The sequence below is a fragment of the Leptopilina boulardi genome, unplaced genomic scaffold (genome assembly GCF_019393585.1).
Source record: "Leptopilina boulardi isolate dan_hultmark-lab unplaced genomic scaffold, ZJU_Lbou_2.1 LbouV2_377, whole genome shotgun sequence".
Lineage (NCBI taxonomy): Eukaryota > Metazoa > Arthropoda > Insecta > Hymenoptera > Figitidae > Leptopilina > Leptopilina boulardi.
In genome coordinates this window covers 547,266-568,895 of record NW_026137948.1, presented here as the reverse complement: position 1 = coordinate 568,895, position 21,630 = coordinate 547,266, and the positions used below count along the sequence as shown (strand labels likewise).

At 32.9% G+C, this 21,630-nt stretch overlaps 1 protein-coding gene across 7 annotated transcripts in view; it reads left to right on the top strand.

Annotated features, from left to right (window-relative positions):
- The window catches only part of LOC127287886 (pseudouridylate synthase 7 homolog), a 757,063-nt gene that overhangs the window by 682,404 nt on the left and 53,029 nt on the right, over positions 1-21,630 (top strand). For all 7 annotated transcript variants that reach the window (XM_051315038.1, XM_051315030.1, XM_051315035.1 and 4 more), the window contains one exon: positions 12,758-12,909. In XM_051315038.1, coding sequence (XP_051170995.1) covers positions 12,758-12,909 — 152 coding nt within the window. The remainder of the gene's footprint in view (positions 1-12,757; positions 12,910-21,630) is intronic.

The window sequence follows — 21,630 nt, the reverse complement described above, 5'->3', positions numbered from 1 at the left end:
TTAGTGTTTATTAAATATTTTAGTTGTAATGACGACTTAAACATAAATTATTTATATTGACAGTTGATTCTTTTTTGTATTTTGATTTCAAAAATTGCAAACATAACCAATAACTTTTTGCTTCTAAGGTCCCTTTCTTCAGATCGCGTCACAATTGTTTATTTTTTAGTTTAAAAAAAATTTATTCAAAAGCTATTCAACAATAATTTTTTCAAATAATAGTCTCTAAACAAATGGAAAAACCTACATTATTGGTTTTTTTATTAATAAAAATTTCTTCTCCTTCTTCTTCTTCTTAATGACTTGAGGCACAGCCAACTGTCAGAACAATAAATAATCAGAAAAGAAGCAGAGATAAGGTGCAGACACAGTGAACCGTCACAAAGGCTCAAGCGGAACGTTCAAGTTGTTGATAGGCAGATAAATTCCCACGTGTCACGTTAGGGAGGGAACACAATTGTGATCCTATAATTTCTTCATGTTGAAAGGTATTGCTCGAAGGATTGGAGGACAAGGGTACATATTGGGACCGCGCTCGATTCCAATAAAGAAAGATTTTTTTTTTAAGACAACCCGATAAGTATCCACTGAATAGGCCGGACAATACAACCCAGAGCAAATTGAATATTCCGCGAGGAGCCACAAAGTTGCCGAGGAAATCATATCATTATAGTCTAAACAAAACTGATTAGAACTGATCACAGTCCGAGACTGCAAGAGAGCACGAGAAGCTCCACAAGGAGGCAGCAATCACAGAGTCAGAACTGATGCCATTACTTAGGTCCTGCCTGAGAAGGATCTTCATAGTGGATGGTTCTATCGGCAAGAACATCCACATGAATGGGCCTAAGAATGACATGAGCTCAGAGCTGCGCTAGATTACCAACTCCGAGGAACAGAGGTGCCTACCAAACTCTCCAACAGTCTCCAAATCCGGAGCGAAAATGAACTCGTCCAAAGAGATCTCAGACAACTCAATGCTAGGTCTCCTACGTTTTAGGAAGTCAAAGAATCCCCGTCTAGACAAAGCCAACAGCGGGCATTCAAAGATCAAATGTTCAAGGGACCTCCAGTCCGAACCACAAGAACATCTCAAAGCATCGTCAAGGTGAAATCTTGAGAGGTGATCCGCCGTGCATATATGTCCAGTTCTAAGCCTGGTGATAAGATTGATATGTCTTCTGGGCAAGGAGATTTGAGCAAACCAAGGTCTCGGAGTGTCGTATCTAATTTGAGAGAAATATCTTCGTTGCTGTTTATCTTCCTCCACGTAAGGCCAGAGTCTGGTCAGCCAGAACTTAGAGTCTGGGTTTAGGATTCCCCTTTTCAAATCAGAGGGAGAGGGGGCAAGGACAATTCTATTTGAGAATCTGTTTGTAGCCTTAGCGATTCTATCTACTCTTTCATTTCCTGAAATTCCAATATGGGCCGGAACCCACAGGAATCTGACCTCCGTTGTTCGTGAGAGCTTGGAAAAATCATATAGACATGTAAGGATTTTATATACCAGATAGTTATTGTCCGAGAACAGAAAACAATTTGATATTCTGGATAAGGCAGACAAAGAATCAGAAACAATCAAAACCTGGGAGCTATTTTGTTCTTTCGCATATATGATGGCTCTAAGGATAGAATAGAGCTCAGCCGTAAGGATGGATGGGCCAGATTGATGTGGAATGCCCACGGAAAATTGGGTGGACTCAACGTAAAAAGCCGAAGCGGCTAATTCAGTTTTCGCATCATATGAAGCGTCGGTATAGATCGTTAGAGGGTTTTGATAATTTTCTCTGATAATAGATTTAAATTTTTTGTCAGGTTGTGAGATATCTTTAAGTAGATTGCCCGATTGAAGATCACAAATGGGAGTGAGAGCCAGGGTCTTCCATGGTGTATCATAATATGATGGTCTATTAGTTCTATGAAAGGACTCTAAAACAGGAATAGTCCTGTCATAGGCATTCAGGAGAGATATTTTACTCTTATTCAGTTTAAAACCCGATCGTAATGACTTCTCTCTCAAAAGTTGTAATTTAGGGATGAGAGGGTTATCCTTCCATCTGAAGTTCCTAAATAGAAAGGAATTGGAAATGAAGATTCTTCTGAGGGCCAGAGGGGGCTCACCTGATTCCGACAGCAATATGGCAATTGGGGTTGACTTCATGCATCCCAAGGACATTCTCAGAGCAGCACTCTGTACCCTAACTAGAATCATCAGATTTGTTGGGGCCGCATCAGAAAAAAGTGGTGCACCCCACTCTAGAATGGCTCGTATGAGACCACGATAGACCATAAGGGCAAGAATAGGGGAAGTACCCCATGCTACTCTGGAAACGATTTTTAGGATTGAAAGAGCTCGCGTGGCTCGATCGGCAATATGTTTTATATGGGGAAGCCAAGAGAGTTTCCTACCCAGAATTATACCCAGGTATTTTATGGTAGGCTCACATCTGATAGGGGTATTTCCTATAAATATTCTGAGGTTCTCGAAAGAGATACGTGATCGAGAGAAGACACAGCAACAGGTTTTATTGGGAGCCACCTCCATCCCCATACCTCTAAGCCACTTGCATAATTTATTTAAAACTAGAGAAACCTCTTCCGCAATGTTGGTTGGATCCTTAAATTTGAGGTAAAGGAGGAGGTCATCTGCATACATAGTAAATCTCATGTTGGCGGGGAGAATATGTCCTATTCTACGCAAATATAAGTTAAAAAGAAGAGGAGAGAGAACACCTCCCTGTGGGACACCGACAATACAGTATTTGCCATCTGAGCCATCTGGGGCAAAAGAGATACGTCTCCTAGCGGTTATAAAAGATATAAAGTTGATAAGATTGGGTTGTAAGCCCAGTCTGTTTAAAATTTTATTTAAAATCATAGGACGGACATTGTTGAAGGCACCCTTGATATCCACAGAGATAGCAAGGGTGTGTGAGGAATCAGAAACACCGTTAAGTATATCCGCAACAAAGGTGGAAACGCAATCGAGAGAGGAGCGCTCCTTACGAAAGCCAAATTGACATTTGGGAATCAGACGTCTCACTTCGACCTCATGATCTAGTCTACGTTGTATAAGTTTTTCGAATATTTTAGAGAACACTGAGGTGAGAGCGATAGGTCTGAGGCCCCTACCACCCGGTTTCGGAATGATCAGCACCTGAGTCTCCAACCAAGATGTCGGGTAAGAAGAAAAGAGAAACATTCGATTAAATAGGAGGAGCAAAAATTCCAAGGCCCTTGACTATCTCACCCGTAATTCCGTCCATACCCGGAGCAGAATTGGTTTTTGTAGAGTTCAAGGCGGACTTAAACTCATTCATTGAGAACGGCTTGCAATCATCATCAATGAATTGAGTAGGGGTGGGTAAGGGAGGAATGTTTGCTGGTGGAATGTCTTCTCTTATGAGGTCTTTTTTATATTCTATTAGATCAGGATTGGAAGGATCAGTATCGATGTTAGTACTGGCCTGATTCGATCTAGAGGACAGGGCCCTGATTGTCTTTCAAAGAGTGGATGTGCCCCTAGATGGGGAAATGTCCTCGCAGAAACTCCTAAAGGCCTGAGTCTTCTGCTGTCTGAAGATCCTCTTCACCTCATCATCTCTCCTCCTAAATTCCAACCTATTTTGCAAAGATTGATTTGCCTGATACCATCTGTAGTTATCCCTTCTAGATTGTAAGGCCCTGTCGCATTCCATATTCCACCAGAGCGGCTTGGCTCGGGTTGGAAGAGAGTTGCGGGATGGAAAAAAGAGACCAGCGTCGAGAATGCATTTCTTTATAGATTTAAGAAATCGATCATAGAGCTCGGGCAAAGAAATTCCAGTAGACAAATATGATGTAAGATCAAGAACATCTAATTCGAGAAGAGATCTGAATTCAGCCCAATCGAGATTTTTCAGGTTTAGTCTACATATTGCAGGTGGGACCAGAATAGAGGCAATACTGGCACGGAGAGATACCGGAAAATGATCCGAAGAGTAGGCATCCTCCAAAACAGATGTGGTGGAGTTCTGCAAAACAGCAGATGAGCAGAACATTAAATCAAGATTACCTGAAGAGACACCTGGTTCGGTGTGTCTAGTAGGGGTTGAAACATTTGAGGGGAAGAGTTCTCTATTGAGTGTGAAGGTGAGTAGAGAAGAACCTCGGATATCATTGTATTGTTCACCCCAGCAGGAGTGATGGGCATTAAAATCGCCACAAAAGATGAAGTTATGCGTGGCGGGGAGTCGCTCAAAAAGGTCATCCCATACTGCCGTACCCACATCACCACCAGGGGGAACATAGGCACAAACTATCTGTGTAGACCCGAACAACGTATGGAGAACTATGGCGACAACTTCGAAATGACAGTTGCCCACGGCAATGCGAGAAGAGTAGGAGACCCGAAAAGAGATTATTTTACGAATCAGAATAGCTACCCCACCTCTTCTGCCGTCAATCCGATCCCGTCGAACCGTGATGTAGTCCGGCAACTCAAATGAGATCTTTTGAGATAGCCAAGTCTCCGTAATACAAATGACATCCGGGTTGTGATTCCAGAGAAGTGTTTCCAACTCCGGTCGCTTGGGTATAATACTACGAGAGTTCCAAAGAATCAGACTAAAATTTTTCGATGAAATTGTCATATTTTAAAAAGGCAATAGCCAAACAAAAGCACGAAAGCAACACAAAATAAAAGTAAAACGATCGTAACAGTAATTAAAAAGAAAAATAACAAGTAAATAAACAATTAAATAAAATAAAATATAAAATGTAGTACAAATAAAAGTTAGTAGAAATTCGAACTTGTTTATAAGTCATCTGAGTCATCGATACTCGCCCTAAACATATCTGGATTATAATATTCCCTAACAATTTCCGGTTGGGACAGAGAAGGAGTAGATCCAGAATTCAGCAGAGTAGAGCTATGAGTTTCAGTCTCAGGTGCGCCCAGGGGATTCCATGAATTAGATTCAGAGGATTTCATGCGCTCCATGAGATCTGAGTGAGACAACTCAGTTTGCTCACTCCGTTCAATACGATCAACATTGCCTTCCCAGAAGATCTGATAGCCCGGGCGTACAACGCCCTGCTCCAACAGGATAGCATCTGCTTGTTCGTAAGAGACATTGTTGAGAAGTCTTGTCTTCATGACCGAAAATTCGTATTTGTAGTCTGGGCAAACTTTGGCTGAGGCCATATGTTTACCATGACAATTGGAACAAAGAGAGGATCGGTTGAGATTAGGACATTCCCTCTTGTTGTGTGGTTCAGAGCAGTATTCGCAAGTAGAATGGGTTGATCTGCATTGCGACGCAAAGTGTTTGAACCTCTGACATTTGTAACATCTCTTAGGGGGGGTAACTACCAATATTAGTTTAAAGGAAAATCGAGAGATCAGGATGGATTCAAGGAAATTGGTTCTAGCGAACGTCAACTCAACTTGTTCAGATAGAGTATTATCAGGATTAGTACGTCTACGGATTGAGATGATAGAGCTAATAGTTTCGTCAGGGCCAATTTTATTACTGATTTCCAATGGAGATAGATCTACATCAACATTGTTGATTAAAGTCCCCCTACTGACTAGGGATTGAGGGATGAATGATTTATAACCTTTATTTGGTAAATCGGGATTGTTGAGAAGCATGTTAGCCAAGATCCAAGTCGAGGAGGTAACAATGATTTGGTTTTTCCCATTAGCTACAATGATGCGAAGAGGATCACTAACTATTCCCTCTAGATATTCAGCAAAGGCTATACGATTGTATTTACCTAGATTCCTCTCTGACGAAGCAGATTCGATTAAGATTTTAAATGGCTCCGGAGATTTTTCGTCAAATCTAGCTTCGTGAGAGCGAGAGTCGTTATACCATATGAGATCATAAGGATATGTTACTTCATCTGAATTCAAAGGTAGAGGCTGTTGGGGAGGGCTAGAATTATTATTGCTGGAAGGTATGTCAGAAGAAGTAAGTGGAAGATCAATGTTAATAGCTGATGTATATATTAGATATTCTGTAGGTACCGATTGTTTCTGAAGGAGGAAGGGAGCGGGGGGTAGTGTTATTGTAGTGGGAGTCTTAGATTTTTTGTTCTGGCGACTAATGCAACCCGAAGATAGAGAAGGAGAAGTAGGTCCATGTGATCTTTTTCCTGGTATCAAGTTAGTGTTTGGAGATTCTGTGATAGATATTGGTGCAAAAATAGTTCCCGGTTTGGGGAGCACATTTGGATCACCCCTGCGAAGAGATCTGCCACGAGATGGTAAGTGTAAGGTGGAATCACTGCTCCGATGTTCCAGACTGGAGGAAAAAGCCCGATTCTGATAATTTTCTCGAGGAAAATCCATCTCGATCTAAAAATAAAATAAGCTGGCAGTATTTATATTCAGAGCGGTCTCGATTGACGAGTTCAAGTTCAGTTATACACGTAAATTAGGAAACAAGACAACATAGCAAAAATAAATGTTGTTAAATAAATGTGTAATTTGTAAAAAAAATATAAAATAAATTTTCTCCTGGGTCGCACTCCGGAGACTATACAGCAATAATAAATAGATATTGTGGTATTAATAAAAAATAAAAATTATAAAATAAATTTTCAAAATAGTGTGTATAATTATCAAAATAATATATAAGAATTATTAAAAGTTATGATCTATCTCGTCTTTAAGAAAGTCAAGAGCGGCCCAAGGAGAATTGTTTTGTGATAAGTGTGTAATGTAAATAGAAAGGAGAGACAATACCTTATAGCAAACAAGAGTTTAATAAACAACCTTGTGTCTTGTTAAAATAACGGCAATGGTGAATATTTCCAAAATTCGAGATAGATGCAGTAATGTATTTCATATAATTAGTTCCAAGATCCAATAAAAACTGCCTTGTTGAGGTTCCTGAATTTTCAGTGTATATATAAAATTCGAAAAATATATGCTTTCAGTGTTGGAGCGAAATATGCTGCTAACGTATACTATATGATTGAGCGTCACTGTATTAAAACGAATTTCAGATCCAGACACAATTGATAACAGAAATAAGAACACTGAGAAAAAGGTAAATTCTTTTTCTGTTTCACTGGATAATAATAAATTAAGTTCAAAAGCACATTCTTATCTAGCCTAGCGAGGTTATTCCTCACTTTTACGTATCATATAGAACTGTATAGGTTGGCGGTCAAATACCAACTCCCAATAAAAATTTCAACAAAACCGTTAAAGAGTAGGGGAGGATGGGGCAAGGATAGTTAGTTGCTGTTATGCTTAGACGGCTTGCTCAAAAATCGCACCATTCATGGTATGTATGCGTCTTAACACCAATAGATGATAGTAAAAATCTGAAGTCAATCTGCTACCATTTGCGAAGTCAGGAGTTTATTTTTGTAAAAAGTCTGTTTTGCTAAAATGTCAACGTAGTGTTTATCTATTGTTTTCTATATTAGTGCTTCCGAATATTTCTTTACGTAAGTGTTTTCCGGAGTGGAATTTCCTGCTGAACACGAATATCGTATTTATTTTCAAATTAATTAACGTCGTACATTAAATTTTAGAAAAAACTGAAATATGGGCTCATGGGGCAAAGATAGTTAGAGCTATCACGGCTCGATAAAATCCTGCTAATGCGACTGCAAATTATAAAAAAAAGTTTAATTGTTCCTTTTAGGTTGATATATACTACTGTCGGAAATTGTTGGTACGGCTGACGTGCGAGGAGTAGAAATTTGGTGCTGACTTTAAAGCAAGATATTTTAAGTTAGAAAAAAGATAGAGACTTCTAACTCAGATGGTTGGAAAGCTGATAAAATTCTGCTTCTCAATGTATATCAAGACTCCCGGCATAATCTAGAATAATGCATGGAAAAATTTTACAACATAATCTTTAGGGTCTTAGCTTTAATTTGCATTTTTGAAACTTAAAAAATGTTTTGTAATTCCTGAAATATGTTAAAAAAGGTCCGAGCATATCTTTCTACAACTCAGCCGTCAATAATCACTTTTCGCCGCCTCGCTGCTGGGTTGTACTAAAACATTCTCAAACATTTTTTAACAAATTTCAGGAACTACAAAATATTCTTGAAGTTTCAAAAAAGCAAATTTAAGCTAAAAACTTAAAGATTGGGTTAAAATTTAAAAAAGTAAAAATGTTTTGTAGTTCCTGAAATATGTTAAAAAATGTTCAACAATGTTTTTCTACAACCTAGCAGCGAGGCGGCGAAAAGTGATTATTGACGGCTGAGTTGTAGGAAAATATGCTCGGACCTTTTTTAACATATTTCAGGAATTAAAAAACATTTTTTAAGTTTCAAAAATGCAAATTAAAGATAAGACCCTAAAGATTATGTTGTAAAATTGTCTAGCACGGGTGGATGGAGAAACTATGCGCAAATGTACGATTTCTTCTCCTTTTATGCACTAGTGCTTACAAACCCACACTTTAGTCGAGTTTTTGACGCAAGGTGTTATAGAAAATATTTCATAGTTTATTAAAAAATTAATTTTTTCTCTTTGTAGGTTCAGAAAAATGTCATTTTCAAGCACATTTTCACAATACATTAAAACTAATTAGAATATGATAAAACTCAATTTTATCTGCACTATAATATTACCCAATGGGCACGGTCAACCACTGGAAGTCCCAAGGACATCCTTTTCGGAACGTTCTTGGGACATTGTTAAAAAGTCGTTCTAAAGATATCCTTAGGACATCCCAAAAAAGTCCCAAAAAGGCAACCTGTAGATGTCAGAAATAATAAAATAAAGACATCCAAAACAAGTTCTATTTCTGGCCTAGAACGGTTACAAAAATATTCTTAAGAAACCTTAAAGATATTTTTGAAAATTATGGAAAAAATTTGATTCTTTTCAGTACATTTTTTAGACATATTGAGGATATTACAAAGAAGTCTGTTGGACATTTTGTGGACATGTTTAGTACATTCTCAGAACATAATCCTTTTTCGGCGAATTAGCCCATAAGGATCAATATATATGACCAGTAATCGCGATATACTTTTTTTGTGTATTTGGATCTTCAAGAGCACTTCGGTGTTGTGGGTCGTTTGGCGTTTAAGACTTAATACCCTTTACCTTACGCGCTCTTTAGCCTATCTATTTTCTGTTCCATTAATTAAATCAATTCTTCCTCAATTCTCTTCTAAATTTTCACGTTGATCCCGGAATTAGTTTTTACAATAAACGCAATTTGAAATTTGTGTTTTTTTTGTGTTTTAGACAGGTTAAATTTTTACTTGTTTTCAAACTGAAGTTATGTTTTATTTTATCGATTTTAAAAAAAATTCAAACTTTAACCTCAAATTTATATTTAAATGACAGTTGTAAATTTATCTTGAATATAAATATATTCCTATGAATTAATCAATTGACTAATAAAGAAAAATGCAGTATTCCATTGGTATTTGTTTTAAGGTGCACTGTAAAAATTTATCAAACCAATTAACGAAATCAATGAGATTTTAACGAAAATAACCAATTTCTTTGATATTAAGAACTGAAGAAAATATCAGTATAGTTTGTGTAGGTCACGAATACAAACAGCTCCGAAAATATCACCAGTATTTTGGAAAAAATTGTTGTAATCCTTTTAATTCTCATGTTCAACCTGTAACAAAATGTTTGAGAAAGGTAACATCATTTTCCAACAGTGTTAAATTTATTAAATTAATTCCCGGAAATAGCTTATGTGCCAGATGTAGAAATAAAATTATGTTATAATTATTAATTATTATATTTATTAATTATGTTAATTAAAGTTATGTCACTGAGGTCAAAACGCAATTTTTGTTATTTAGAAATCTGTAACTATTTTATAATTGACAGTTTAAAGTTTACACTTAAAGTATATTAATTTGTCCAATAGTCGAGTTTAACGACACTTTCTACATTTCAACATCACGTAATATATTCCCAGTGTGCTCAACCTGTTCTAGAATAGTTCTTTATTTCAATAACCATTCTAGAACAGTTACAGGTTGTTCACACTGGGTTATATTCGTTTTAACTTAAATTAGAAATAGAATATGATCTAGACTCATTTTACCATAATGTATGCGACCCTCACGGGTGCGACTCACATGCGCATCTGAGAATATACTATATACATTAATACTATTCGAAGCTTACAGTAAGTTTACGCGAAGCTTACGAAGTAAGGACAATTTTACACTGTAAGCTTATGATTGACGGACATTTGCAACTCACCTTAGTGTTACCCCCACAGCAGCCAATCATTACTAAAAATTTCGTAAAGATTTCCTTGAAATCTTGGGAATATTTAATTGAAAAGTTTAATGAAAATTGCATAAAGATTTAAATGTCCCACCAAAATAAATATTTGGCGTGTTTATATTAATTGTTTAATTTACTTATCCTATTTCTAATTAATATAACTTTTTTGTATGTATTTAAAATTTTTTTATTTAAAGTGGGTATTTAAAAAAATTAGATTTTAAAAAATATTTTAATTCAATTCTTTTCAAAATAATTGAATTTTCAAAAATAATTAATTTTTAATTAATTTTAGTAAAATTTAAAAAAAACGAATTTTTAAAGAATTGTAATTCAACATTTTGAAAATAATTAAATTTTACAAATTGTCACAAATAAATATATTACAAGCATTTTTTTCTGTCTATTTAGTCAATTTTATTTCGAATCGAAATATTAATTTTTAAAAAATTTTATTTCAACTTTAACAACCATTTTGTAAAGGCCACAATCTTTTACAAAAAATAAAATATTTAAAAATTAATTTTTCATTAATTAATACATTTTTAATTATAATAAATAATTTTTGAACAATAATTTTGATTTAAATGTTTAAAAAATAGAATTTTTGTGTTCACTTTCATTTCTTATTTTAATATATTGAAATTATTTTCTTAATTATTTTTGAAACGTTTTTTCTTGTCTTTAACAATACTAATATAATTGTTTATTAATAAATAAAAAATTTTTAAATTAATTTTCGAAAATTTGTGAATTTTTAATTAATAGATAATATTTAAAAAAATAATTAATTTTATTATAACCTTTTCACATGACCTTCAGTCATGGTTATACAGCATTATTTCGATACACTTTTAATTTTTATATTCACCTGCAATGTGAATATTCAGAATATTCAAATATCTCCGTGAAAAACATTTTCAAATGAACCCGCCCTTTTAGGTCGATAAGTAGGATTAATTGTCTATCAGCAAGTTGTAGAGCCTGTGGAAGATTTTTTTTTTCTGCCAGATATCTGTAGTGTAGTGGTTAGGGTCTTTAGCTAGCGCGCGGCGAACGTAGGTTCAATCCCCAACACCCCAAAATTTGTTTTCAAAAGTTCTTGCTCAATCAAGTATGCAGTGCTTGATTCAATGTGAAACAAAGCATTAAAGCAGAGCAACAATGTTTGTATATTATTTATTTTATTTTTATTCCCAGATAGTAAATTTTTTTTATTGATAAAAATAATAAAGATCTATCTATCTATTTATTATTATTATTATTATTATTATTATTATTATTATTATTAATATTATTTTTGTATTTTTTACAGATATTTCCGTCCAACATTTCCTGAAAATTTCATTTCAATTTTTGCGACGAACATTTCCTGAAAATTTCATTTAAATCTTTACTCAATTTTCGCGACGAACATTTCCTGAAAATTTCATTGAAACTTTTACTCAATTTTTGAGACAAACATTTCATAAAAATTTCATTTAAATTTTTACTCAATTTTCGCGACGAACATTTCCTGAAAATTTCATTTAAATTTTTAGTCAACTTTTACGCCAAATATTTATTTTGGTGGGACATTTAAATCTTTATGCAATTTTCATTAAACTTTTCAATTAAATATTCCCAAGATTTCAAGGAAATCTTTACGAAATTTTTAGTAAAGATTAGCTGCTGTGGGGGTAATTTGTTATTTTTAAATAGTAGATCAATTATAGTTGAACAATATAGTGTCATATTCTGTAATACTGTAATTGAAAAGGCCTTCTGCTAAAAAGCGATTTGTACTGCGAATGTTGCTGCGTGTTCGGTTAAGAGGGTGATTCATTTTAAATCTTTAAAATATATTGTTTTTTCGCACTGTCAAATTGTATAGATTGTTGGTATGTTTTTATATTGTTTTATATTAATTCTGTTTTTCTTTTTTTTATATTCATATACGAGCAGATTCCTCTTCTACGCATTATTGTATGCATAGAAAAGTGTAATAAATAAATAATAATGTCATTTATTGATAATGTATATTTTTTTTAATAAAATAAGCAGAAATTAATATTTAATAAAAAAAAATTATTGACGAAAACACCAGTGAATGAATACTTACTTTTTAAACCGTTTATTTATTTTAAATATACTGAAAATTCGAAAAAAAGTATTAATTATTATTTTTTAATCAAAAGTGTAATTAAATTACATACTTGTTAAAATCTTGAAATAAGTATTGCTTATCAAATTATCAAATATGATTTAAAAATATTGCTGACACTGAATGGACATTATTCCTTTTTACTGCAATATTTATATATAAATGTTCCAGTTTTTGAACAGATTAAATAAATTTTTATATTAAATAAGAATTTTTAGCCATAGTTATGAACTTATAATACTTATTTACCAAGTGTTTATTCACTGGTGTGTTATTCGCTGCTACATTTACCCTACTAACAATTAACAAATGAATTCTATTTGTGCATAACTTTCAATATAAATGAAATCCACCCTACTGATAAACTATACTGATATTGATTTCAGAAAATTTACTTTAGGAGGATCCTATAGAAAAATTTTGCAAGTACCGCTGAATTTGTCATGGAAACTATGTCATTACAATAAAAAAGATGAAGATTTAGTTATCTCAGACATTGATCGATTAAAGAAAGTAGAACAAACAAAAGATGTGATTGGTATGTACATTTTTGTATTAAAATTTAAAATTTTTTTAAAATTAAGGTTTTACTACAAAAAACTAATTCAAATAACTATTAACCACTTCACTGGCGTGGCGTTCCACGATGCCTGATCCAGACTCGCGAAAATACTGAAATTGCGTTCCTACTTAAACTCAATTTTTTAAAAGTATACGTTAGTTTTAATTACCAAAATTTGATATTTCTGTATTTTAGACATCAGGGAACAAGAATATGACAATAAATATTTGGTTTTTTGACGTTACCAATGTTTTTTGGACGTTAAAATCGCCAATTTTTAATACTTTTCGACAAATGGCTTCCACATTTACTTAATTCTTATTCAATGAAACAGATTTTTCCTTGAAAAATTATTACTATATACCTTCTAATTTGTAAAATTTAATAATAATTATTATTACCCCTCTGATGCCGAGGGTGTTTAAAGTTATCATTAAATTTTTTTAAGGCTTTAGTTTATCTAATTTTTGCTTCGGATTTGGAGGAAAATTGTTGGAATTGAAAAAAACCGTAAATTCACTGTTTTTAGGGTTCCGAACCGAGTACCCTATTAATATCGGTTTTTTTGAAATCGTGTACCCTCCCCCCCTAGCGGCCACACGAATTTATCTAGAGGGCTGAAATTTGGTACACATATGTATTTTCGCGTGTAGATTACAGGAAAAATATAGCGAACCTGATAGGAATTGATTATCATAGCGTTGTCAAGGAAAAACCATGAATTTTTACGAAAAATGCATAAAAATGACTTCAGATCAATTTACATAGCGTTGTCAAGGAAAAATAAAAAATTTCGAAAAAATTGATTTTTTCTCCCAAGCGCACACAATATTCAACCCAGACAGTTCATATTTAGTATACAAATGTATTTTTACGGGAAAAATACAGGAAAAAAAAGCAATCACGATTAGAGTTGATGATTAACTTTTTATCAAGTTTTTCAAGAAAAAATGTATTTTTCCACCAAAAACGAACAAAATTTTATTTAAAGAGATTTAAATTTATATATTTTAACGTATTTTTACGTGTAGATTACAAAAAAAATATAGCGAGCATGATTGGAGTTGATTATCATAGCGTTGTCAAGGAAAATCCATGAATTTTAACGAAAAATACCTAAAAATGACTATGTACCCCCCCCCTAGCAGCCACATCTTTTGACATAAAGAGCTCAAATTTGGTAAACTTGCGTATTTTTACGTGAAAATTACAGGAAAAATATAGCGAACTTGATTCGGATCAATTTACATAGCGTTGTCAAGGAAAAATAAAAAATTTCGAAAAAAATGATTTATTCTCCCTAGCGCACATAATATTCAACCTAAACTGTTCATATTTGCTGCAAAACTGTATTTTTGCGTGAAAAATACAGGGAAAAAATGTAAGTGCGATTGGAGTTGATGATCAATTTTTTTTAAATTTTTGAAGAAAAATGATAAATTTAATAAAAATTGTATTTTTCCGCAAAAAACGAAAAAAATCGGACAAGTGCGAGTTACACTCGCACTGAAATCGAGGGTTCCGTACTCGAAGCGAACTTATTTGGTATAAAAACAAATGTTTAAAAAATGTGTTGTATGTTAAATAATATATGTGATACAAAAAGAAACAATGGGTGCACTTCCGAAAACCCCCCCTTCCGATTTTAATGAAACTTGGTATACTTACGTAATTTGATGCGCTGATCACGAAAATGATAGTGAAAATTACCGCAAATTTCATTTTTATGGTGAAAACCATAAAAAACACCATAAAATTATGGTTTTTTGCGTTTAACTCGTAAAAAACGCAAAATTAAAAAAAATTAAAACTGGAAGGTACGGAACCCACCCCGACCCCCCTCCTCCAAGATGTCTTCCCCTAAAAGGTCTTATGGAAGTAGCCCTGCACAGCATAGAATGCAGAGGCGGGCGAAGCCCGCCTTCCCTAGTATCGTTGCTCTCTTTCAAAACAGACAGACAGTCAAATTCACATTCTTAATGGTACTGGAAGGTACGGAACCCACCCCGACCCCCCTTCTCCAACATGTCTTCCCCTAAAAGTTCTTTTGGAAATAGCCCTGCACAGCAAAGAGTAGAAGGTTTTTTATTAAAAGATATTGTCCGTCACATAAGACATCTGCCTCTTGTGGATAATAGCTAGAAGTTGGTGATTTTCACCGTTTTTAAATATTTTGCATTTTTCTCGAAAACTAATGACTTTTGGTAAAAAATGTATAGGACATAAAATATTCATTTTTAGAAGCTCTACAACTTTTGTAAGAACGATTTTTTTTAATTTTGCGTTTTTTACGAGTTAAACGCAAAAAACCATAATTTTATGGTGTTTTTTATGGTTTTCACCATAAAAATGAAATTTGCGGTAATTTTCACTATCATTTTCGTGATCAGCGCATCAAATTACGTAAGTATACCAAGTTTCATTAAAATCGGAAGGGGGGGGGTTTTCGGAAGTTTATCCGAAACAATTTTTTAAAAAAAATTTAAGAAAATTGTTCCTCCTTTGGTATAAAAACAAAAAAAATTTTAAATATGTGTTGTATTTCAAATAATATAAGTGATACGAAAAGGAACAATTTTCTTAAATTTTTTTTTAAAAATTGTTTCTTTTTGTATCACATATATTATTTAACATACAACACATTTTTTAAACATTTGTTTTTATACCAAATAAGTTCGCTTCGAGTACGGAACCTTCGATTTCAGTGCGAGTGTAACTCGCACTTGTCCGATTTTTTGTTATTGGACTTGAAAATGCCATTAGGACTTTATATATTATATAAATTATTTAAAATAAAATTAAACATAAGTTACTAAACACAAAAATTTGAAATATCATCATGATATAAAACATAAAAAAAGAACAATTAAAAATATAAAAAAAATAAAAAGAGGCAAAAAAACAGTGTTAGAAAAAATAATAAATAATATGACACAATAACACAGATGTATGAAAATTGATCAACTGAATTAATCTTTTAATATCTCATAAAATATGTCGACCAAGAATTGAATAAAAAATCAATAAAATATAAATATATATGCATAAAAGAACAAAAAAAACTTATCAGTGCGGTGTTCCAAATGACATTTGATGACTCGGGTTCAGTTTTGGTGATAAGGCGCGAAGAAATGCTGGCGCCAACCTGGCGATCAGGAATTAATCCCTTCAAGATGATCTTCCGCAATTTCCTTTTTTTTTGTTATTCAAGTTTACACTCACGTCAATAGCCCAATTTATCAGGGTAAACTCGAGATAAAAAATTTCAAATGGAAAATAATCAGGATCAATAAAGAAATGCTTCTCAAGCTCAAATAGAACCTCGACAAAAAACTTGGACCCGCTATTCTCGTCACTAAATTAGTCGCCACTCTACAGGGTGTCCCATTTTAATCTATCAGGCTCAGAGGGGGACATCCAGTGGTAAACTTGAATTTGTCCTAAATGACCTAATTTAGGTCATTTCAAGGTCAACTCATTTTTTTTAAATAGAACCACCTACTTTTTATGCCGGAAATCGATAAAGCGTGTAAGTACTTTTTTCGACGGGTCGACCTATCCAGGTCAAATAGGTCATAATCAATTTCACCTACAAGGCCTTGGTTGGGTCTAGTGTTTTTTACATAAAAATTCTTGCCCTGACGATTCCTTGCATAGATCTTTCTTCATGAAAAATTATTTGACATAGACTAGATCTAACCAAGGCCTTGTAGGTGAAATTAATTATAACCTATTTGACCTAAATAGGTCGACCTGTCGAAAAGAGTTCTTGGACGATTTCAACGTGGAATTTCTTGCTCTTCCGATTTGTAACATGAAAAGTAGGTGGTTCCATTTAAAAAAAATTAGTTGACCTTGAAATGACCTAAATTAGGTCATTTAGGTCAAATTCAAATTTACCAATGGATGTCCCCCTGTGAGCACAATAACTTTTGTCTAAAACATTTTTTTGTAAAATAAACTGATTAAAAGTTATTTCGCCTGATAGATTAAAATGGGACACCCTGTATATTTAAATAAATAAAAAATTTTACACCCCGATAAAAATAGATATTAAAAAAATTGCAACAAATAATAACACAGCCCCACAAAAAAAAGTGTCGTGCGCGGCAGACCAGACTAGTCATTTCCCATGTATTTTGACGCGCTGAACACGAATCCGAAGTCCGTTTTGCTCCATCACGTCAGGATTTTTTCTAACCTCCAAAAACCTGTCGGATTTTGAGAGGTAGGCTATTTTTTTTAAAAATTGATGGATTTACTTCAAAATTGGTATCTAGGGGTTTTTTGGGTCGCTGATGACGAATTTGAAGTTAGATTTTCAAAATTCAAAATGGCAGCTCCAATATGGCGGACGAATTTTGTAAAAATTGATGGATTTACTTCAAACTTGGTATCTAGGGGTTTTTTGGGTCGCTGATTACGAATCTAAAGTTAGATTTTCAAAATTTAAAATGGCGGCTTCAATATGGCGGACGATATCGACCCTTCAAAGGTGATAATTCCGCCCTTACACACGAAACTAGGAGCAATTAAACAGTTTGTCAAAGCCTTAGATAAAAAAGGAAACTGTTTCAAATACCTGGAACAAAAGTTTCCAGAAATCTCTGATGCGAAACTAAAAGAAGGGGTTTTCGACGGACCACGTATTCGCAAATTGTTAAAAGATGAGCAATTTATCACCAAGATAAATAAAAAGGAGAAAGCCGCATAACTTAGTTTTAAAGCAGTTGTCGAAAATTTTCTGGGTAATCACAAGAGTGAAAATTGGGAGCAAATAGTTAGTGATATGATTAAAAACTTTGGTAAGTTAGGATGCTTAATGAGCATAAAGTTGCATTACTTAGACTCGCATCGGGATTAATTCCCTGAAAATTTGGGAGATTACAGTGAAGAAGAAGGAGAACGATTCCATCGAGATCTGACAAAATTTGAGCGTCGGTATCAAGGAAGATGGGATGTAAATATGATGGCCGACTACTGTTGGATGCTGAAAAGGGATATTGTACCTGGAGGCACCAATTTGAAAAGAAAACCATTACACAAATCCTTTGAGGACAAAAGAGTGCGCTACCATAAAAAGACGTGAATACCTTACTTATGTATATAAGAATTTTCATTTCTAGTTTTGAAAATCTAATTTCAGATTCGTAATCAGCGACCCAAAAAACCCCTAGGTACCAAGTTTGAAGTAAATCTATCAATTTTTACAAAATTCGTCCGCCATATTGGAGCCGCCATTTTAAATTTTGAAAATCTAACTTCAGATTCGTAATCAGCGACCCAAAAAACCCCTAGATACCAAGTTTGAAGTAAATTTATCAACTTTTACAAAATTCGTCCGCCATATTGGAGCCGCCATTTTGAATTTTGAAAATCTAACTTCAAATTCGTCATCAGCGACCCAATAAACCCCTAGATACTAATTTTGAAGTAAATCCATCAATTTTAAAAAAAAAATAGCCTACCTCTCAAAATCCGACAGGTTTTTGGAGGTTAGAAAAAAATCCTGACGTGATGGAGCAAAACGGACTTCGGATTCGTGTTCAGCGCGTCAAAATACATGGGAAATGACTAGTCTGGTCTGCCGCGCACGACACTTTTTTTTTGTGGGGCTGTGTAATTCATTAATATAAATATTTCTAAAACAAAAACTACCTCTGGGCTGCCGGCGACACGCAGAGATGTGGCGATTCGCCTTAAAGTATCAACCCGGACCGATGAAAAATGAGGACAAATCACTCATCGGAACCACTTTTATTATCCCATAGGCAAACCCCCAGATCCCTACAGTCCATCAAATCTTCGCGCCCAAATCACCTCACTTGGCGCGTTTTCCACGGCTTTTGCCGATTTTTCACAAATAATACCTTTGCAGGAAATTTAAACATCCACCACATGTGCACATATATACACATCAGAATCCCTTCAACTTACTTTCTTTTTAAAAAATGATCGCTTCAAACTTAAACAATTCACTTAATCTTGAAATTTGTTGACAACTAGCGATATATTCCTCGCTTGCTATCGCTCGCTCGGTTGAAGTTGTACTTTTTGTTCTTCACGTATTGTAGTTTATTCATATGTATATTTATTTTATGTTTTAAATTATTATTTCATTACTATTTTATAGACAAAATCTCGATTTCGATCATTTTGATTGATTTATAAAGTGACAATTGATATCTAATAATAATTCATAAAAATGTGAATTAAAATTATCACTTCTAACGATCAAACACAATTCACTTCGGAAAAATGAAATAATTATTTAATATTTTTTTATTTTCTAAATTAAGTAATTAATTCATATTAAAAAATGTGATTAGAATCTAAATATTCTCTCACTATTAAATATTATTGATAATTACAATTATAACAACAGTAGCAATAATCTTCTATTATATTAAGTTAACAAATTTCCAAAAGCGACAACGACACCGTGACCTCGACACCGTCCTTGGAAAATCTATTTTCACTTATTTTCAAATAAATCAAAATACTTTGCCATATGCTTTTAGAAAATCTAACATACTTTTTTTTGCAACACGTTTTTTCAATTTTAATTCAAAAAAGGGTTATTTTGCAACTTTATGCAATTTTTTACGCATTTTTGGATATATACCTTTAAAATTACTCTATTTTTAAAATGTTACTTATAAAAAATCAATTACGGTTTTTTTTTATTATTTATTGTTGATTTTTAAATGTTTAGTTAGGAACCTATAATATTGTGCCTAATTTTAAGAGTCATTGAAATCAATGGTTTTTAACTTAATAATTTTAACATTTCTTATTTTAAAACGAAACATCTGCTATTATATTAAGTTAACAAATTTCCAAAAGCGACAACGACACCGTGACCTCGACACCGTCCTTGGAAAATCTATTTTCACTTATTTTCAAATAAATCAAAATACTTTGCCATATGCTTTTAGAAAATCTTACATACTTTTTTTTGCAACACGTTTTTTCAATTTTAACCCAAAAAAGGGTTATTTTGCAATTTTATGCAATTTTTTACGAATTTTTGGATGTTGACCTTTAAAATTACTCTAGTTTTAAAATGTTACTTATAAACAATTTTTTACGGTTTTTTTTTATTATTTATTGTTGTTTTTTAAAGTTTTAGTTAGGAACCTATAATATTGTACCTAATTTTAAGTGTCATTGAAATCAATGGTTTTTAACTTAATAATTTTAACATTTCTTATTTTAAAACGAAACATCTTCTATTAAATTAAGTTAACAAATTTCCATAAGCGACACCGATACCGTGACCTTGACACCGTCCTTGGAAAATCTATTTTCACTTATTTTCAAATGAATCAAAATACTTTGCCATATGCTTTTAGAAAATCTTACATACTTTTTTTGTAATAAGTTTTTTGAATTTTAACCCGAAAAAGGGTTATTTTGCAATTTTATGCAATTTTTTACGAATTTTTTGATATATACCTTCAAATTCTCTTTAGAAAGGTGTAACGATTCTTTTTTTTTAAACGCTACAATAATTTATTTTAAATATTTTATTTATAATTTATTATTAATTTATTCGTTAAAATATTTTCTTAAAATTTTAAATTCTGAGACAACGACTAATTACTTGATTTGAACAATAACAATAGGCAACCATTCAAATGATATGACTCACAATAAACAAGTAATTATAATATTTCATTGATGATTAAGAAATAATAATATACAAATTCGGATTCAGTAAAATCCGATTCTAATAAACTTAAACGAAAAGTTATAATTTAATAAATATTATAGAAACTATTAAATTGAAGTTCACATAAATAATTAATACTCAATTAAAATATATACAATAAAAAGATAGTAATAACAGATGCATTCAAGTTTAAAGGATATATTTATATTTTTCAAATTTTCTTTTACGAATGATTAACAATCAAAATTTTATCTTTCTTTCTACTATTATCAGTGGTACCACTAAATCGTCAAATATATATATCCCAACAGTCAAACATATAATTATATAAAAATAAATTGCAGATTAATATTATTTTTAACCAATGTTTAAATACACATAAAGAACAAAATTTTATATTAAATACGACAATAAAAAAATATGAACGAATCGGGTATATCAAATCATACACTCATACGAGTAACATTTGAGGTACTTATCTATTGTAGAGGACTTTATATGAGCCGAACTCTGAAGGCGATGGACGATCCTTAGTTGATAACAGAGGCAAGGTGATTTTCAAAGTACAAAACCACGAACTGATTATTTTTACTCCTATTTTCTTATTGAAATGGTATCATTTGAGATCTCCTTCAGTGCTTCATCTGGTGAGAACGCCATTGCTCTTTTTCTCCACAATGAACTCAAAATTATAATATGGTTTAACCATATATAAACGAAAGACCACTCTATTAATAAATATAAGTATTTATTATTATTTAATTTTTCATTATTTTATAAAAATAAAAAGAAAGATAAATTGAACTTATACCTTTAAAATCTTCTCTAAATATTTAAACAGTGGTCCCTTATATTTTTACTCATTGACAACCCAAATCGTTAAACTCAAAAGTGAGCCCTCTTGCCTATTTACGAGCATTGGCCCTCTCCCAAATTTCCCCCTTTAATCAACGTTATCCCCCTTATCCTTAATTCACCTCCCTCCCAAATAGGATTTCCCCCATACAACCCAGAGTCCGCCT